Consider the following 16737-nt stretch of genomic DNA (forward strand, 5'->3'; position numbering starts at 1 on the left):
GGTAGACCTGACCTCGAATCTAAGTATAGGTTCAAAATTTGAACTCAAAAGATCGAGTTAGGGTCCAAAACCTGGATCCAAAGATTTTTCAAGTTTGGGTTTGGGTTCAGCCGGACCAAACCTGAATAATGGGTGTACCTAGGTATTCATAAATGCTGCCAATACGTTCGTGTTTCTTAGGGATTTCAGTTATTACGAAAAGTAGTAAAGAATGTAGGTATTCATAAATAAACGTGCAATACTGTAAATGTTGTCAATAATATAATAATATAAGTATATGATGATAAATAAATAAATAAATAAAAGCTCATAAGCATAACCCCCGTCTCACAAAGACAGGGGTGGCAATAGACCCGAGTGTACCCAAGAACCGAGGTATGAGTCCAAATTTTGGACCCAAAAGTTCCCGTCCGGGTCCGGGTCAGGACAGACCCGATCTGTTGCCACCCCTAAGAGATAGAGAGAGGCCCAGGCTGTTTGGATGCGCTAGCACGTATATCATAATTATTGCGATACATCTTGAGTTCTGCTCCTATAACTGAACCACCAAAAAAACAAGAAAAAGAACATTTTTGCATTATAATACACAGGAAGTACGTATGAAAACATAGCACATGAGTCACAAAATGTTACCGGATACCATTATACACAAGGATTGGGAAAGCTAAAAAATGGTCCTAAAGTTCAAAAAAGAAAAGAAATGGGCTCATGTGAACCAATGGGAGCATATCAACTTGGAATAACACATGGCAGAGCTTCACCCAAACACAGCAGTTTCTGTATAATCATATAAATCTGCAACCTTTGAACGTGGTAAAAATTAAATAGCTTCAGATACCAAGGCAGCATGGCATGTAATAGTTTCTCTTTCTATTTTTCACGCTTTTTACTCCTGTAATCCTCTTTGAATACCATCGGCAGGGGCAGCACGTAATGGCTGATGTGCCTGTGCTGTAGAGCGCCTTTGCAAGTCTTTGAATCTATCAAGAAGTTCATGGAATGTTGGTCGGCATTGGGGATCACTGCAAAAGTGCAAGTTAGTTGGGGAAGTAAAAAGAGCAGCAATTTTTGTTTCAGTTTTTGGGTTTAAGATCAATACGTATGCCAGCAACTCTCGATTATCGATGCCCATTGAGGGTCTGTGTCTTTTGGGATCTCTAGTCGCTGGTTCATGAATCCCACAGCGCCGATAACCTGCATTTGCAAGCCCATGAGTGAGAGAGACAGAGATAGAGTGTGTCAATTAGATAGAGAGAGAGAGAGAGAGCACCTGCATCGAATTGAGATTCTCCCACGGGATCTTCTCAGTCACTAGCTCCCATAATATAACTCCAAAGCTGTAAACATCCGACCTAAATATTCAAATGCAGTGGATGAGAACCATTTCTAAGTTTATGCATCTCAAGAAAGAAAACCAATTGCAACTTACTTCTCATCAGAGAGTTCATTACGAAGAACTTCGGGAGCCATCCATTGTGGCTGCACAGTACAAGAATAAAAGTTAGATACAATCCAATAGTGCCTTTAGATAAAAATAAAATTATTGAATAATTTCAAAAGAGTAAAGGGATTTTTTTACCGTTCCTTTTCCTGTTTTTGTAGACAGATATGTATCAGGTTTGAGTCTGGAAAGGCCAAAATCTCCAACCTGCAAAAGGAGACACAGATACCTTTAATGCTTCTTCCCCTATAAAAGCCACAACTGTGGAACTTGTGTATGTGTGTGTGCATGTGTAAGTATAAATGACCGAAATTGAACCTTTACGGTCCAGTTCTTGTCAACAAGAAGATTTGATGATTTCAGATCACGGTGAACAATCGGAGGGTTACGGTGATGAAGATAATTCATGCCACGAATCTGCAGAAGTTATGCAAGCCATGTTAAAATAGACAATCATAGCAGCTGGGAGAAAGATGTCAAGATTGTCTTAGTCTCAAAAGTCCTTCAGAAAATGTTTCTATTTAACAAGGTGTTTCTATTTAATAAGGATCTCTTTACATTGACATGTACAGTGCGTTCCTGTAGCCATCCTGAAACTATATCTCTGTATCTACATTAAATATAGATGTAGAATTATGTGGCCCTCCTACGCAAAGAGCATAAGACAGCTTTTACAAGAAATTCCGAAAGACGAGGAATTAGTAAATTATGTGCTTCATATCATTTTGTACATAATAATAAAAAAAGAAGGAAAGCTGTCACGTAATGCTCAGAATTGTAGTGCATAAGATATGGAAAGTGAATTTCAGAAAATGAAGTAGTGATACAGGTAAATGAAAAACTCCAGCTATCGTTAGATCTAGGTGAAATATATGTTAGATCTAGGTTAAATATATGATACTTATAAAAATGTGTACTTACAATATCCATTGCCATGTGAATGCGTCTTCTCCAATCGAATCTGGGTGTGCTTCTTTGGAGCAACCGAAATAAACTACCACTGCAATACGAGTCCACATAACAGGCAAAAAAACTGCTTCATTATTGTCAAAGAATTAGATAGGGACCCTCTCAAAATAGAGTAGAGGTAGTTCAATGGGGGGCAATAGAGAAAAGGAGCAACCCAAAGGGGAAAAAAAGAAAATGACCAAAAATATGGATACCTTCCTTTCCCTAAGTCATAAACAAACTACCCACTCAGAAAGGGAAAATAGTGCAGATACTTAAAACAGATCCTTCAGAAATTGTATAAGGAAAAGCCCCATTGAATGAAACAGAGTTTCTCTTCTTGTGCCTAATGAAACAGAGTTTCTCTCTTTTCAAAGCCTCTTTAGCATCCATCAAAATTCAATTTCTATTTTCGTTTCTTTTTTTTTCCATTTAAAATTAGAAGGCAGCTCCCTGGTGTGGCAGTATCTGTCTTTCCATGGTATTGCCTAAACTGAAAATTATCTACCGTTCCGTCACATCCATCCCCTTAATGTTTTCCGTCAATGAAATAACTCAAACTGTAGAATCAAGATGTGAATTCAAAACCACTGCCCATTGTTGGAATGGCGAAGCCTGTAACCTTTCTCCATGAAAGTAGGGCACATCCGATGATTTTCATTTTGTCTGTGCTATCTTGACGGTAAAACCTATGCAGCACTTATTTTTTATAATGTTAACATTGTATTGATGGAGCGAGAACGTGTACAGTTACCCTATGCAGCACTTGATAGTGGCCCTGGTGTGTGAGGAAGCCCAGGCAAGATCCCTGCTACTCTTTTGGTAATGAAACTCCAGTAATTTATAACCATCTCTCACTAATTCAAATGACCCTCTCAAAATGGCAAATCATGAAAAACATATAACCTCAAAATTTGAATTCACATGCATAGCAGCAAAGATGCATAGAAGGAGAAGATGGAACAAGGGTTCACTCTTCTCCCCCTGTTCCAAACCAATATTAGCATTCCTACTAATTCGTATAACATAAACCGCATCTCTGTGCATGATATCCTTTTGAAAAGTGTCTAGTATAAGTTCAATAACAAATAAGTCGGTCGCCCTTACCTTAGGAACTTACATTTTTTAACCCAAAATCCAAATACTCCTGGCAACTAGCGTTATGAGCTTGTTGCCCCAAAGTCCCTAAAGACCCACTACAAGAATCTACTAATGCCATGAAAGAATCATTTAGCATGAGAATAGACAATACCATACATGACATAGATGACACGTACACTAGTATTAAGGCATAACAAAAATACCAAACTATTCCCAAAGAATATTACAATTACATGTGCATCCATGCGTATATGAGTACCAGCACGCTATTTGCTTCTTTGTTTGTGAACAAGGAAGAATGTATGAGCTGTTTAACACATGGCAGAAATAAGTGAAAACAAATGTCAATGACAGCTTAAGCTCATGGGCATATAAAATCTGTCTCTCTCTCTCATGTGTGTGTATGTGTGTGCATGTGTTTGTTTGTTTCAGTGTGTCCATGTCTGTCTGGCTGTGTGTGGTGCATGCGCATCTGTATCTGTGTGTGTGTGCGTGTGTGTGTATGTTCATGGCATTTCACCTTTCTTCCAGTGGATTCATCGTGCATCTAGTTAAGTAACTTTGTAATGTCCCTGTGTGTGTGTGTGCATGCGTGCGTGTGTAGGTTCATCTCATTTCACCTTTCTTCCAGTGGGTTCATTATACATCTAGTTAAGTAACTTTGTAATGTCCAGGTCGAACCTCCTGCCTTCCTTGAAATCACATTATCAAAAAAGAAATCACTTTTACGAATTTATCACACTTGTAGGGGAACAGTCTACAGTTAAGTGCAAGAATCCAATTTTTTGCCTCTCTAACAAGGCCCTAGGGATGCAAGCTTTATCTATTACAAATAATACCAAAATACAGTGCATGATGGATAGGAAAACACTCTCAATAGAGCAAATTCAACAAAGGAAAAGAATAAACAGCCCTTCATTATTCCAAAATTGCCATGTAGGGCACCATAATTCAGACCTGTATATATAGCATTTTGAAAATAACACATGCCACATGAAAATGTTTAGGGTTTTCATGTTCACAAAGATTCTCTTCCTCCTCTACCTAACATCTGAACATTTGTGCTGTATTGACTAAAGAGACTGGGATAGAACTTTTCTATAGATTTAACAGTCTAATACTACCAAGGTTCATTTTAACCCAAAGAGATAACAAGGGAACCAATTATGATACTGGTAGTAATCTCCGTAGTTTCTTACAAACCAGCATCACACCTAAATTCATAACTTTGACTCATTCCTGGGGGCACATGTAACTTAATGTGAAATTGGCACTTGGCAGTACTACAAGAGATTGAAGAGGGAGAGTAAAAGATAAAATCAGTAATAAAGAATTAAGGAGAAAGCAGGAACTATTATGCAGCAGAGCCATCTAATATTATGCATCCAAATTGAAGATTACTATTACATAAGTGATTCAAATCAAATTTATTAATACAAGTTAAATGAGCAAGAGAATTGCACAACAATAATAAGGGTCAAGAATGAACCGTGGAAGGAACTCTGTAACAATGCAAAGACGTTGAGGAGAAGTAACTGCTCCCATAAAAAGAAGTACATTAGGATGCCGCAGCCTCTTCATAAGAGATACCTTCAATCAAAGAAAAATGTGGATTTAGGAAAGAACATGGCTCTCAAAATTTTAAACAAGAACAGGAAGTGCGCAAAGAGAAATTTTGAATCAATTTTTTACTAACTAATATTTAAGACTGGCAAATTAAAATGACCAAAACGTAAGAAGACCCAACAAAATAAATTGTTACAAGCCAAATACAAAAAATTTCAGCAAATTCATAAGCTTACAGACAGGCGCATTTAATAACTGACACTTCCCATGGAATATCTCAGAAATGTGAGAAACATGTGAAAACAGTGCCTGGAAGACGAGAATAAATTCTGCATGTTTTCCAAGAGTTGGTATCTTGACACATTGCTTGCACCATCAGTTTTTATAAATGACTATTCTTCTACGTACCTGGTATTTAAAATACCAAGAAAACAAAGGCATTTTACTACAACCTCTTGAATAGATGGGGTAAAATGGTCATTTAAAAAAATTACAGGTCCAAGCAGTGTTTGGAATTTGCAGTTCCGGAGCATGTGCACTATTCGTGATTGAAGCACTGTTTTCATGTAATATGTATTTCATCACCATCATTATCATCATAGCCTTTTCCCAACTATTTGGAGTTGACTACACGAATCTTGATCCGCCGTTCTGCTCTATCAAGGGCCATACCTCAGTGAGACCAAAAGTCCCTATATCTTTTCTCACTACTTCCAACCATGTCTTTTTGGGCCTACCTCTTGCCTTTTTAATGCAATATATATTTCATTTTAATAATTTGTGGCAGGCATTTCTCCCTTCCTAGAGCTCTCCCTGATCCAGCTAATTACAATGCGTAGATGTCTATCGATCTAATTGTTAAGATATGCATCAAATAATGCAGGATTATATCCAGGATGAATCTGAGAACCCACAATCGCCAGAATTAGGAATATTGTAGATCTAGAATGCTAACCCATTTAGCCATAAAAGACAACCCCAGCTTCATTTAACAATTATCTTTGTAATAGATGCATTGTTAAAATGAGAGTCACACCAATACAGCTAGAGGAAGTAATCTTAAACACATTACCTCTTGTCTGAAGGAAGCAATAACATCTTCAGAATATTCTTGCTTGGCAAACACCTTGATTGCCACATCCTGCAAGAAACTCTATCATAAGCCTCCCATTGCATTTAACAGAAGAATATCAAGACATTGGTTTTGGACAACAGAACTTCTTGAACAAAACATCCAACATGTATGTGGGCGCATCTATTCCAATGTGACACATCATGCATTCATGGTTATCCATAGTATGACAGGCCCACTTACTTGGGTTCATCCCAACAGAGACATAAAAAATGCCAGTCTTGTGACATTCTATGGATCGCAATAGATTCACGCCTACTGCTCAAAGGTACCTCTAATTATCAAAAAGATAGTATGATGTAGTGTAATGGGTAAGATAGTATGATGTAGTGTAATGGGTAGCATAAAATATGGACTAAAGAAAAGCCATGACACATTGTGGCCATCACCCGGAAGGGGGGGTGGGGGTGGGGGTGGGAAAAGGAGAGAGAGAGAGAGTGGCCCACCAAAAAAGAAAAGAACTTCAACAGGCAGCCCACTTTCTTCCCTCTTTGTCCATCATTTAATTGGAAGGCGATAACCCATTATATTGTGGTTACTCCTTAGCCCATTGGATTATTGTAGTATACTTTCCTATTATAAGAAGCACAAAAAATGGACAAAACATACCGATCCGTACCATAGGCCATGATAGACAGTCCCACAAGAACCTGCCCAATTATCAAATAGCTAGAAATAAGAATCATAAATTCAAGAGTAAAAAACAATGTGCCAGCTCAAAATGAAAAAACAATCAGTACTCCAATCGCTTCTATGAATTGTTCTAAAATATGCATCCGGAAATCAAGCTGCACATAGTGAAGGTATACAAGCGGTGTCCAGAAGCAGAAAGATAATCATAACATTTTCTATTTCCTGTTTGCATCATCTGATCATATTAAGACGTGACCCAACAAATGGCTTCACTATGGTGGATTCTACAGTGCATAGGAGTGTCACTCGGATGAAGAAAGATGGTAAAAGAATAAAAAAAATGGATCGAGGGGATGCAGTTTGCTATATATGACCAATTTTATATTTGTCCCATAAGATTCAGGTAATAGAAATTACATTGAAATGAAACAAGACCATGCAACTTTTTCGGGTAATTTGACCAAGAGCATATAGTCTACCGTTGAAAGATTTAAATGAAGCACTTATTGCTAAAAAATATTACCTTGACCGATTTGTTCTCCTATAGTCAGGTCCTCCCATGGTATTTCACAATCTAGACTATCAGTTTCCATGTCCACTTTTTGGATGGCACTACTACTAGTACTTCCACTACTGCTTATGCTACTCATACTATTGACATTAAAAGATGACCAGGATCCAGGAGCCTCATTGTTCCCCCCATGATTATTATCAAAAGCTTGGTTTTCTGGTCTCACACCAGCCTCAGATGCCTTCTCAGAACTTTGGTTATTTTCCCTCTCATTATTCAACCATGGCCAAGCAAAACGAGCTTTATTTTCATCCCCATCACCCCCATCACCTCCCCTCCATGGCCACGTTATCCCTTTTTTCCCAATCCATGCCTCTGCTTTTGAGCTTATGATTTTGTGAATCCCAATTTTCCCTTCAGTGCCCTCTGGTGTATCTTTACAAACTTTTCTTGGAGATCTTTCTGATGGAGTTGTGGGTGAGTTACCCATTTGAGGTGGTGGGGCATCACTTCTTGGCGTGCTGGCTCCACTAGAAGTTGCATCCTCTCTATTATGGTCAAAAGGAAAGCCAACATCAGAGCATGCATGATCAGAGAATTGGCTATCCCCACTACCACCTTCACGTTCTGTGGTGTTCTCACTGATGCGTATGTGGGAGCGCACCTTGCTAGTCACCTTCGATGCCTGTTTCAGTAGTTCAACAGTCACAACATAACTATGCATATATTTCTCAGAGATTGCTGTTTACACTTTTATTTTTGCTATCTGCATTAATGGATGTAAATTCTAGCCAGCCTGGACATTTGATATTCCCAACCATGTTTTATATGGGAATAACAAAAAAGTAGTTCGAATAACAAAAACATGCGTGGAAATATCGTCTTTAGACACCATTATGAAGTTTAACTCAGGAGGCTATCATTTTCGAGGAAGATTTACCAATAAAAAAGTCGCATTCTGGGGGAGCCTACACCATAACGTGATGGAATATTGGTCAATGGTAATGCCAAAGGGGCATACACCATCTGTCCCTTCTGACAGTAGATGGAGATTAACCCAGTGACGCCCACTGTAGTATGTGCCCAGATACAATCTAACTCTCCCGCATCTATTATCGACAGGTTTCCCAAGTCTACTCGTACTCAGCCCCTTGCCAAGCCGAGTACTTGTGTACAAAGTACAACCGCGGGTGAAACGAAAAATGTATTAAAGATCGTAAAAATATTATTTTTGCAAAATCAATTAATAAAATATTTTATATATAATTCTCATGCTTTTGATGATGATTATAGGCCTTATTTTTATATCTTCACCTTTTCATATATTGACAATGCTCATTTGAACTACTGTTATGCTGTATTTGTAATTTTCATTTGATTCAATAAAATTTATATGATCCTTGTAAAAAAAATAGCATTAAAAAAAATCAATTTTTTTTTTCTAAATCCATCTTTTATATATTTTTTCCATTTGATATGGGTTTTTTAATTACTTTATAGTTTCCTTTACTTTTACCATTTTTCTTTTACTTTTACCAATTTTTCTTGTATATTGGTTTTTCCAAAATCTTAGCCCTGTTTTGGGCTTGTACAATACTCAGGTAAGTCCACTCCAACTCCCCTAAGTAACTCGGCTTGAGCAGAGGCCCAGTCCCGAGCCCGAGCCTGAGCCCGAGCCGAGTATTAAAACCTCAGTGAGTCAGGAATGGATGTGAACACCCCTGTGGATAACCATATGTCATAATCCATCATATCATGGAATAATGTTTTAGGATATTTCTATGTATTTGCTATGAAAGCTTGATGTGTAATCATAAAAATGAAAACTTACCAAATTGGATATTTTGGAAGCAATGGCAGCTTGTAGGGGATGTTGGTCATCTGTGCCGCTCCTATTCGGGGGCATGCTTCTTGACTGAACATAACTTGATTCAGACCCAACAGACTTTGTATTGTTGAAATCGATTCCAGCTTCCTGAAAGCGTCTCACATCGCTTGAAACACAAATAATACCAACCAATGTACCATCATCGTCATAAAATGGGGTATTTGTGAATATAGCAGAAAACCGCTCCCCCAATTTATTTTTTACAGGGAACTGCCCAGTCCAGTTTTCCCCCATGGTTATTCGCTTTATTATATTACTCACAACATCAAAGTCACGAGCATCAATGAGGAGTTCAAGGGCATCTTGACCAAGGGCTTCTGTTGCTGAATAGCCATATAGAAGTTCTGCAGACCGATTCCTGCAAAAAGAGCTTCTGGTAATAATAGTAATTCCTAAAGAAAGTAAGGATAACAAGTTGCACAACAAGCAAGAAACACACAATTCAATGTCACAACTGAAGCTCAAAACATATTAGTATTAATGGAAAAACATTGTGATGTCTCAGCTAGATGTAGTTTAGAGAACTACCAAAAATTGGCAAAAAGCAGATGCTTCTGGACAAATGAACAATGAAAAAAGAAAGACAGTAGCAACCTGTGGCAATGTAGCGCATCGGTTCAATTACAGATTTAAGAGTTGAAAACAGCACAAAAGCACTATGGTTCTGCTGGTAAAATGCATGGTTCTTTAAACTATATAAGATGAGATGGCAATCAAGTTCATCCTTCTGCCACTAAGAAAACTTCTTAGCAACCACCACCTTACTAGCTCCTCTGTTCTCAGCTCGTCATCTACAACCTACTTGCAGGTGCTTCACCTTTTTTTTTTTTTGGCTACACTAGGAGCTTCACTTTAGCGGTTGGAAAGTATGATAGTAAAAAGTGTTGGCTGAGACATGACAAACAAAAGGCAAACAAAGTTCGAAGACTGCATCTCTAATGCCTAAAGAGGTCAAACATAAAACTAAGTGAGGGACTATGTTAACCATATATAGAACCATTTTTAATGCTTCAATTTAAGGATATGAGGATCCCTAACAATTGTGCATTAGAGAAAGCCCAAATTTGATAATGCACTGACTCTTCCCATTAGCCACTCCGCTCTCTCCTCTCTCAATCTCTCACAAGCATCCTTTTTCTCTTCCTAGTAATACAACAAACTCATGTTGTATGTAGTAATTTTGATATCCTTCCCCAAGTACTATCTAGCAAGATAGATAGCTCCTACTATCTAGCAAGATAGATAGCTCCAATTCTTACTCGACAAAAGTAGAATTCATTAGTAGCTCCTATTAGTTGGAAAATCTATAGAATCTACTGCACCCAATCTATGCCTCTCTCAGGCGATTAACGATCAAATGAAGCTCACTTGAATTAGTTCCATTCTCTTATAATAAGTGTCAGCTCATAATTTGTCAGATCTTCCAATTTAGAAGAGGTGTCAGTTGCCCTGCTCTCTACCTATGCTCAAACAAGCTTCTAAAACTCATAGAATGCAACTCCATAAAAAAAATCCAAAATTCTAGAGAAGGATTACGAGTTCTCCACCATGTATTGCTGATTCGCTATAAACTTAATTTATGTTATAGGCTGCAGGCTATACCAGTAGCAGATACATGTGAAGAGCTTCATATCTTTCCATTTATTTCTCCTCTCAATCATCTATGACATACAACTTTTTGGCACCCTCAGTGACATTACTTCTCTTACTACAGAGAAATTCCATGTACTAGCCCAACAGTTAACCAACTTGCGGGCCATTTCGTCCAACAGAGAAAAAAACCAATAGTGAATCATTCTAGTCTGCCTGTCGTAGCTTTCTCTTCGTTGTTTGGTTGCTTTGCCAATCAATTGATTAATGTTCTTGGAGAATGTCCTCCTCAAGTACATGTGTCTAGAACTCTGTGTGTTTACAAATATTCAAAAACTATAATTGCAACTAGCCAAGCCTGCACTAATGCAAATAACTTTTATCTTTTAATCTAGGGCAACTACCTGTCAAAATACATTAATCCACTATTTGAAACCCAAATCATTTAAACCGAGTCCACCACAAAAAAGTGACTTTTCTAACATGTAACATGTAAATTACACAAGTAATCCCGGAAAAAAAAAATGAAAAAATTAACATAGAAACTAAGGCCAATACTCAGGTACAAATTATCTCACTCCCTTTTCATCATGAAAATAATGACATTAAAGAAGAAGGATTTTATCAAATTTCAAACAATGAAGTCAATTCAAAGAAAATTCCATGAAAAAATGGCAAAAAACCCAACACCCACAGTCCAGTATAAAATGCCACATTCCCATTATCACTTAAAATACGCGCCCTTCCATTTAGACAACAACTGATAAATCAACATGACCAAAGAAAACACCAAAAAGCCCATAAAAAAAGGACTGCACATAACCCATATTTCAAATGACATAAGAAGTCAGAAGCCATTAAACACACGAAACAAATGCCATTAAACACATGAAACAAATGCCACCACAGACGAAAAAAATACCAAAACAATGAAGCAAAACAACCAGAGAAATGAATCAAAACAAACCAATCTCACTTCACCAAATAAATCAAAACAATGAGTCGAAACAAAGCAAAACTAATCAAAACTCACCAGTAAATTATCGACCCCGAGAGATCAAATATATGAACCGACTGCCCCATCGACTGCAAAATGTTAAGGTACTGCCGATCAGTGAAATTCATTCTCGCGCCCCTCCCTCCCCCACTCCTCAAAGCCCCTCCACGTCTGCTCTCTCTCTGCAAAGGCGACGAATGGTGAAAAGGCGAAGGAGAAGGAGAGTCAGAGCTCCTCATGGTCCCAACAAACCTTCTCTGAGGAGACACAGAGTGAGACCTCTTACTATGGTCCCCTCCTCTCTCTTTAGAGTCCACCATTAACCTCGAGACCTCCTTTTTGAGGAGGGCATGGCCAGCTTCAAGCTCCTGAATCTTCTTCAGAAGCTCCTCAGGTGGAGTATCCATGGTCAGGGTTAAAATGGTAATTTGCGCGAATTTTTAGGGCTAAGGGTTCATCTCTCTCACTCTTCTGGTTTGGACCATAACCGAAGCAATGTCCAAAACAAGGTTATGAAATGCATATATACAGTTTTGCAGCTGTTCCAATTACTCGGAGATTATATCCAATTCCTCGGCGATTTTGCCCCAATACGTCGGCGATCAAGACGAGGATGTCTGATTCCTGGCCTGTAGCAGGGCAAGTTCTATGAATCCATCGGCGATTAGGAGATAGCGATCGAATTCCTAGGCGATTTATCGCACGAATGCGTGAATTCCTCGGAATTTGGGGTCGAGCTCTAATTCCTCGGCGATTAGTGACGAAGCGGTTTGGATTCCTCGGCGATTATGGCTAGTGGTTCTGAACTGTGACGAAAATGCCCTTGAATCTTTGGTGAAAATACATGTTACAGAGTGGGTTTTGGGACTTGGTGCGGTTCACGTGCAGCGCGTGACGTGGTTTGTGAAAATCAACCGCGGCCTTCCGTGGCCCTCCCTCCCTCTTTCTCTCTCTTCCCCAAATTAAGCGAAGGGCGGCTAAAGTTTATGAGAGAGAATAAAAATAATATATTGTTAAGAATATTTTATTTTATAAAAAGGCAAGGACAAAAGATGAAGAACTAGGGTTAGGGCCATGGCCCATGGCCATGGACTTGGTCTGGCCCCGTCCGGTCTGCCTGGCCTTAAAAATCTAAGGTTTGGGCTGAGGGCAGGGTTTGGGCGAGAGCTTTTTGTCCTGTAAAGCCATGTTATGTTTTTTTTTTTTTTATTTATTGGACATTGACCAACACTCGTAGGGTCAGATCGGGTCCGGCCCGTTTCCAGCACTAGGAGGAATGAATGGTGAATCAATTGGCAAGAGAAGCACTGCAATGATGAGAGAGTTTCAAGTGACATTATGATCTTGAAACTAGAATTATGTGAACTGCTATTGTGCAGGTGAGAGAAAGATTGGGTGTGTTCTAATGGCATAATGCCTTGCTTTTATGAATAGTAGAGATAGAGAGATAATTATGTGCCATGCTATTGTGCAGGTGAGAGAAAAAGAGTGGGTGTGGTTAAATCATTGTTCGTAAAATCGCCCGGTTAACTAACTTTTAATCGTTCAGTTAGATCGGAGCCGGTCGGTTTCGATTTTGGATGGTTAGGGTGATCAACCGATATTTTTCACCCAACTGTAAGATAGCGCTGATTATCAACTCTCTTGAACTTGGATGCATACTTCATCTCAATGCTCTGATTCATAAGGGGGGGGGGGGGGGGGGGGGGGGGCGGCTTATGAAGAGGACCCTATGGGTGAAGTCAAGCAAGAAACATAAGTAAATTGGTTCTCAGTTTGTAAATCAAAGAAACACGGAGGCGGAGAGACGAACGAAGCAGGCTCTCAGATGGTGGTGGAGATGGGCATCGGAGTCATTGCAACTCTCTGGATAAATGTTATGTTGCTTCACAAAAACAAAAAACATTGGGGGAAATTGAAGTTCATAGGTCTATGGTGTCAAATATTAGACTGTTGGTAGATGATGGCAAGACAACAAAGTTTTGGCATGGCAGCACCGATGGCTAGACAAAAGGCCGAGGACCAACAATCTGGCCTCCCAACAGGGGCTAACAGTTGCTACACCACCGCAAATGCGCTGGGCTGTGCTGGGACTGTTTTTCTCCATCAAAGTTTATGTCCTCACCCCTAGTGAAGATCCGATCCCATCTCAGCTGTTAACAGAATGTGGGTGGATGATACCAGCCCTATACAAGATGTAGGCCTTGCTGTGGCTTGCATTTCATGTCAAGGTGGTGGAAATGGCATCCGAAACATATGCCTAGGATGAAAGAGAGTTGGGGGGTCGGGAAGCCATTTATTTTTGTTTTGCACTAGCTAATTGAGTTGAAGAATCTGAAACCAATGGGCTTCCCACCTCGTGATATCCTCAAACTAAACTTTGATGGTAGCTTAAATGGTAATGTTAAAAGCCTGGTGCGAGATCATATCGGGATGGGAGGACGTAATCCAACTCACTCCCAGCCTTGTGATCAGATCTGTACTCATTAAATGAAGGTTAGACAAAGCACATTATTGAAGTCACTCGAGGGCGCTTGAAGGAAGTTTTTGATGAAATTAACCTACCGCCTGTATCACTGATCTAAAATCTGAGATATGGAACTTGGACCTAAAACTTTAGATATCGATAATCTCAACCAAATGCAATCACTAATTCGAAAAAAAAAAAAAAAATGCACTTTGAATTTTAAAGATAGACTAGTTTAAAAAAAAATTGAACACATTCTAGTTCTTTGCAGATCATTGATCTAAAGCAAAAAATTGCACTATTTTTTTGAGCTGCAAAATCATTGGTCTAAAGCAAACATTAATTTAGAGCAACTTCAGACGTTTCTGATCCATCCAAGATGAATTTTGAAACAGGATTGCCTTTGAGTACGATCTTAAATCAACTTTTTCCTATTTTATGCAGAGTGGGATGCACAGTGGATCCATATTGCAAAGGACTGAGATTCAATATTAATAGGACGGGTTTCTACAAGTCCGCCGCCTCATCTATGCATGTGTGTCCCCCGCTCTAAAGTCTATCTTAAAGATCGATTTTAGATCCAAATTTTTAGAGATTCATGATCTAGGCAACGTTGATCTTGAATATGAAAAAGAAGAAAAGTTTAAAATTCAAAGTACATTTTTAATACTTATACATCCTCGATTTCATATTTTAGTTGCAAGTCCTTGGCTAAACGTCTGCCTGAGTCACAAAAAAAACTTTTCCATACTAATAAATCATTCCTGTCTTCGAAAAAGTATGCAATAACAACATGTTGCAATCACCTTTTGACAAACAAAAAAAAAAACAAACCTGTTGCAATCGCATGAAGGGACGTTGCAAGAAATCAAAATTAATGCCAAAAAGACAAATAAGAGAAAATAAAGTCTAGAGTCTCTAGACCGTAAAAATCGTGGTTGGATAATTGTTAGTTTTGGTCATATATATTTATTTATTCATTTAAGGGAGTGGGTATGCGGTTGAGTGTTGGTAACATCTACGCACCCTAGCCATTACTTTGTGGTTTTTATTCCTCTTACCTTATTAATACCACCTTACTAATACCTTTTAAAAAAAAGTAAATTTTTAATCTATTTATCCAAAAAACCCATTGAATTATCCAAAAAAAATCTATTAATATTTAGCATCTGTGAGAAAAAAAGCTTAACTCCTAATCTACTTAAAAACTCTCACTGAATTATCCGAAAAAAAGCTTAACTCCTAATCTACTTGAAAATTCCCAAAAAAAATCTATTAATATTTAGCATCTATGAGAAAAAAAGCTCAACTCCTAATCTACTTGAAAATTCTCATTAAATTACCCAAAAAAAAACTTAACTCCTAATCTACTTGAAAATTCCTACTGAATTACCCAAAAAAAATCCACTGAGAAAAAAAATAATCTACTTGAAAATTCCCACTGAATTACCCAAAAAAAATCTACTAATATTTAGCATATTCCCACTGAATTACCCAAAAAAAATCTACTAATATTTAGCATATGTGAGAAAAAAAAGCTTAACCCCTAATCTACTAAGAAAAAAAAGCTTAACCCCTAATCTACTAACTCCTAATCTACTTGAGCTTAACTCCTAATCCAGTAGCTCCTAATCTACTTTCCTAATCTACTTGAAAAAACAAGGGTTGCCCCCCCCCATAGAATTACCCAAACTCCTAATCTACTTGAATTCCCACTTAATTATCCAAAAAAAAATCTACTAAGAAAAAAAAGCTTAACTCCTAATCTACTTGAAAATTCGCACTGAATTACCCAAAACAAATCTACTAATATTTAGCATCTGCACGAAAAAAAAGCTTAACTCCTAATCTACTTGAAAACAAAGGGTTGGGCCTCCCCCACTGAATTGCCCAAAAAAAATCTATTAATATTTACCATCTATGAGAAAAAAAAGCTTGATTTACCCAAAAAAAATCGACTAATATTTACCATCTATGAGAAAAAAAAGCTTAACTCCTAATCTACTAACTCCTAGTCTACTTGAAAAAAAAAGCATCTGTGAGAAAAAAAAAGCTTAACTCCTAATCTAATCTGTGAGAAAAAAAGCTTGAATTACCCAAAAAAAATCTACTAATATTTACCATCTGTGAGAAAAAAAAGCTTAACTCCTAATCTACTTGAAAAAAAAAGCATATATGAGAAAAAAAAGCTTTAACTCCTAATCTACTTGAAAAAAAAAAAGGGTTGGAGCGTCCCCCACTGAATGACCCAATAAAAATCTACTAATATTTACCATATGTGAGAAAAAAAAAGCTTAACTTCTAATCTACTAACTCTTAATCTACTAAAAAAAAAAAATAGGTTGGGGCAAAAAATGGGTTGGAGCATCCCCATTGAATTCCCCAAAAAAAATCTACTAATATTTACCATCTGTGAGGACAATAGACTTGGAGAGAGAGGACTTGGATAGAGAGTTAGAGACT

The 16737-nt window shown here is 38.0% G+C and overlaps 1 protein-coding gene and 1 long non-coding RNA gene across 2 annotated transcripts; one reads left to right on the plus strand and one right to left on the minus strand.

Moving 5' to 3' along the window:
• Positions 1 to 552: 552 nt before the first annotated feature.
• Positions 553 to 12303, minus strand: LOC18431260 (uncharacterized). Its single transcript, XM_011623912.3, has 13 exons — positions 11844 to 12303; positions 9164 to 9578; positions 7345 to 8017; positions 6798 to 6838; positions 6129 to 6197; positions 4980 to 5080; positions 2363 to 2441; positions 1760 to 1858; positions 1580 to 1648; positions 1430 to 1479; positions 1271 to 1352; positions 1100 to 1194; positions 553 to 1022 (listed from the first exon to the last, which is right to left on the minus strand). Exons 1-13 carry the CDS (start codon positions 12212 to 12214, stop codon positions 887 to 889), a joined length of 2280 nt encoding a protein of 759 aa, XP_011622214.1. The 5' UTR covers positions 12215 to 12303; the 3' UTR covers positions 553 to 886.
• Positions 12304 to 12849: 546 nt separating this feature from the next.
• LOC148783384 (uncharacterized) lies at positions 12850 to 14329 on the plus strand. The gene is made up of 2 exons (XR_016049794.1): positions 12850 to 13186; positions 13282 to 14329. It is a non-coding gene; the product is annotated as an uncharacterized LOC148783384 (long non-coding RNA).
• The last annotated feature ends 2408 nt before the right edge of the window (positions 14330 to 16737 follow it).

This window comes from Amborella trichopoda, chromosome 2 (genome assembly GCF_054954075.1).
Source record: "Amborella trichopoda isolate Santa Cruz 75 chromosome 2, AtrichopodaSantaCruz75HAP2 v2.0, whole genome shotgun sequence".
Classification (NCBI taxonomy): domain Eukaryota; kingdom Viridiplantae; phylum Streptophyta; class Magnoliopsida; order Amborellales; family Amborellaceae; genus Amborella; species Amborella trichopoda.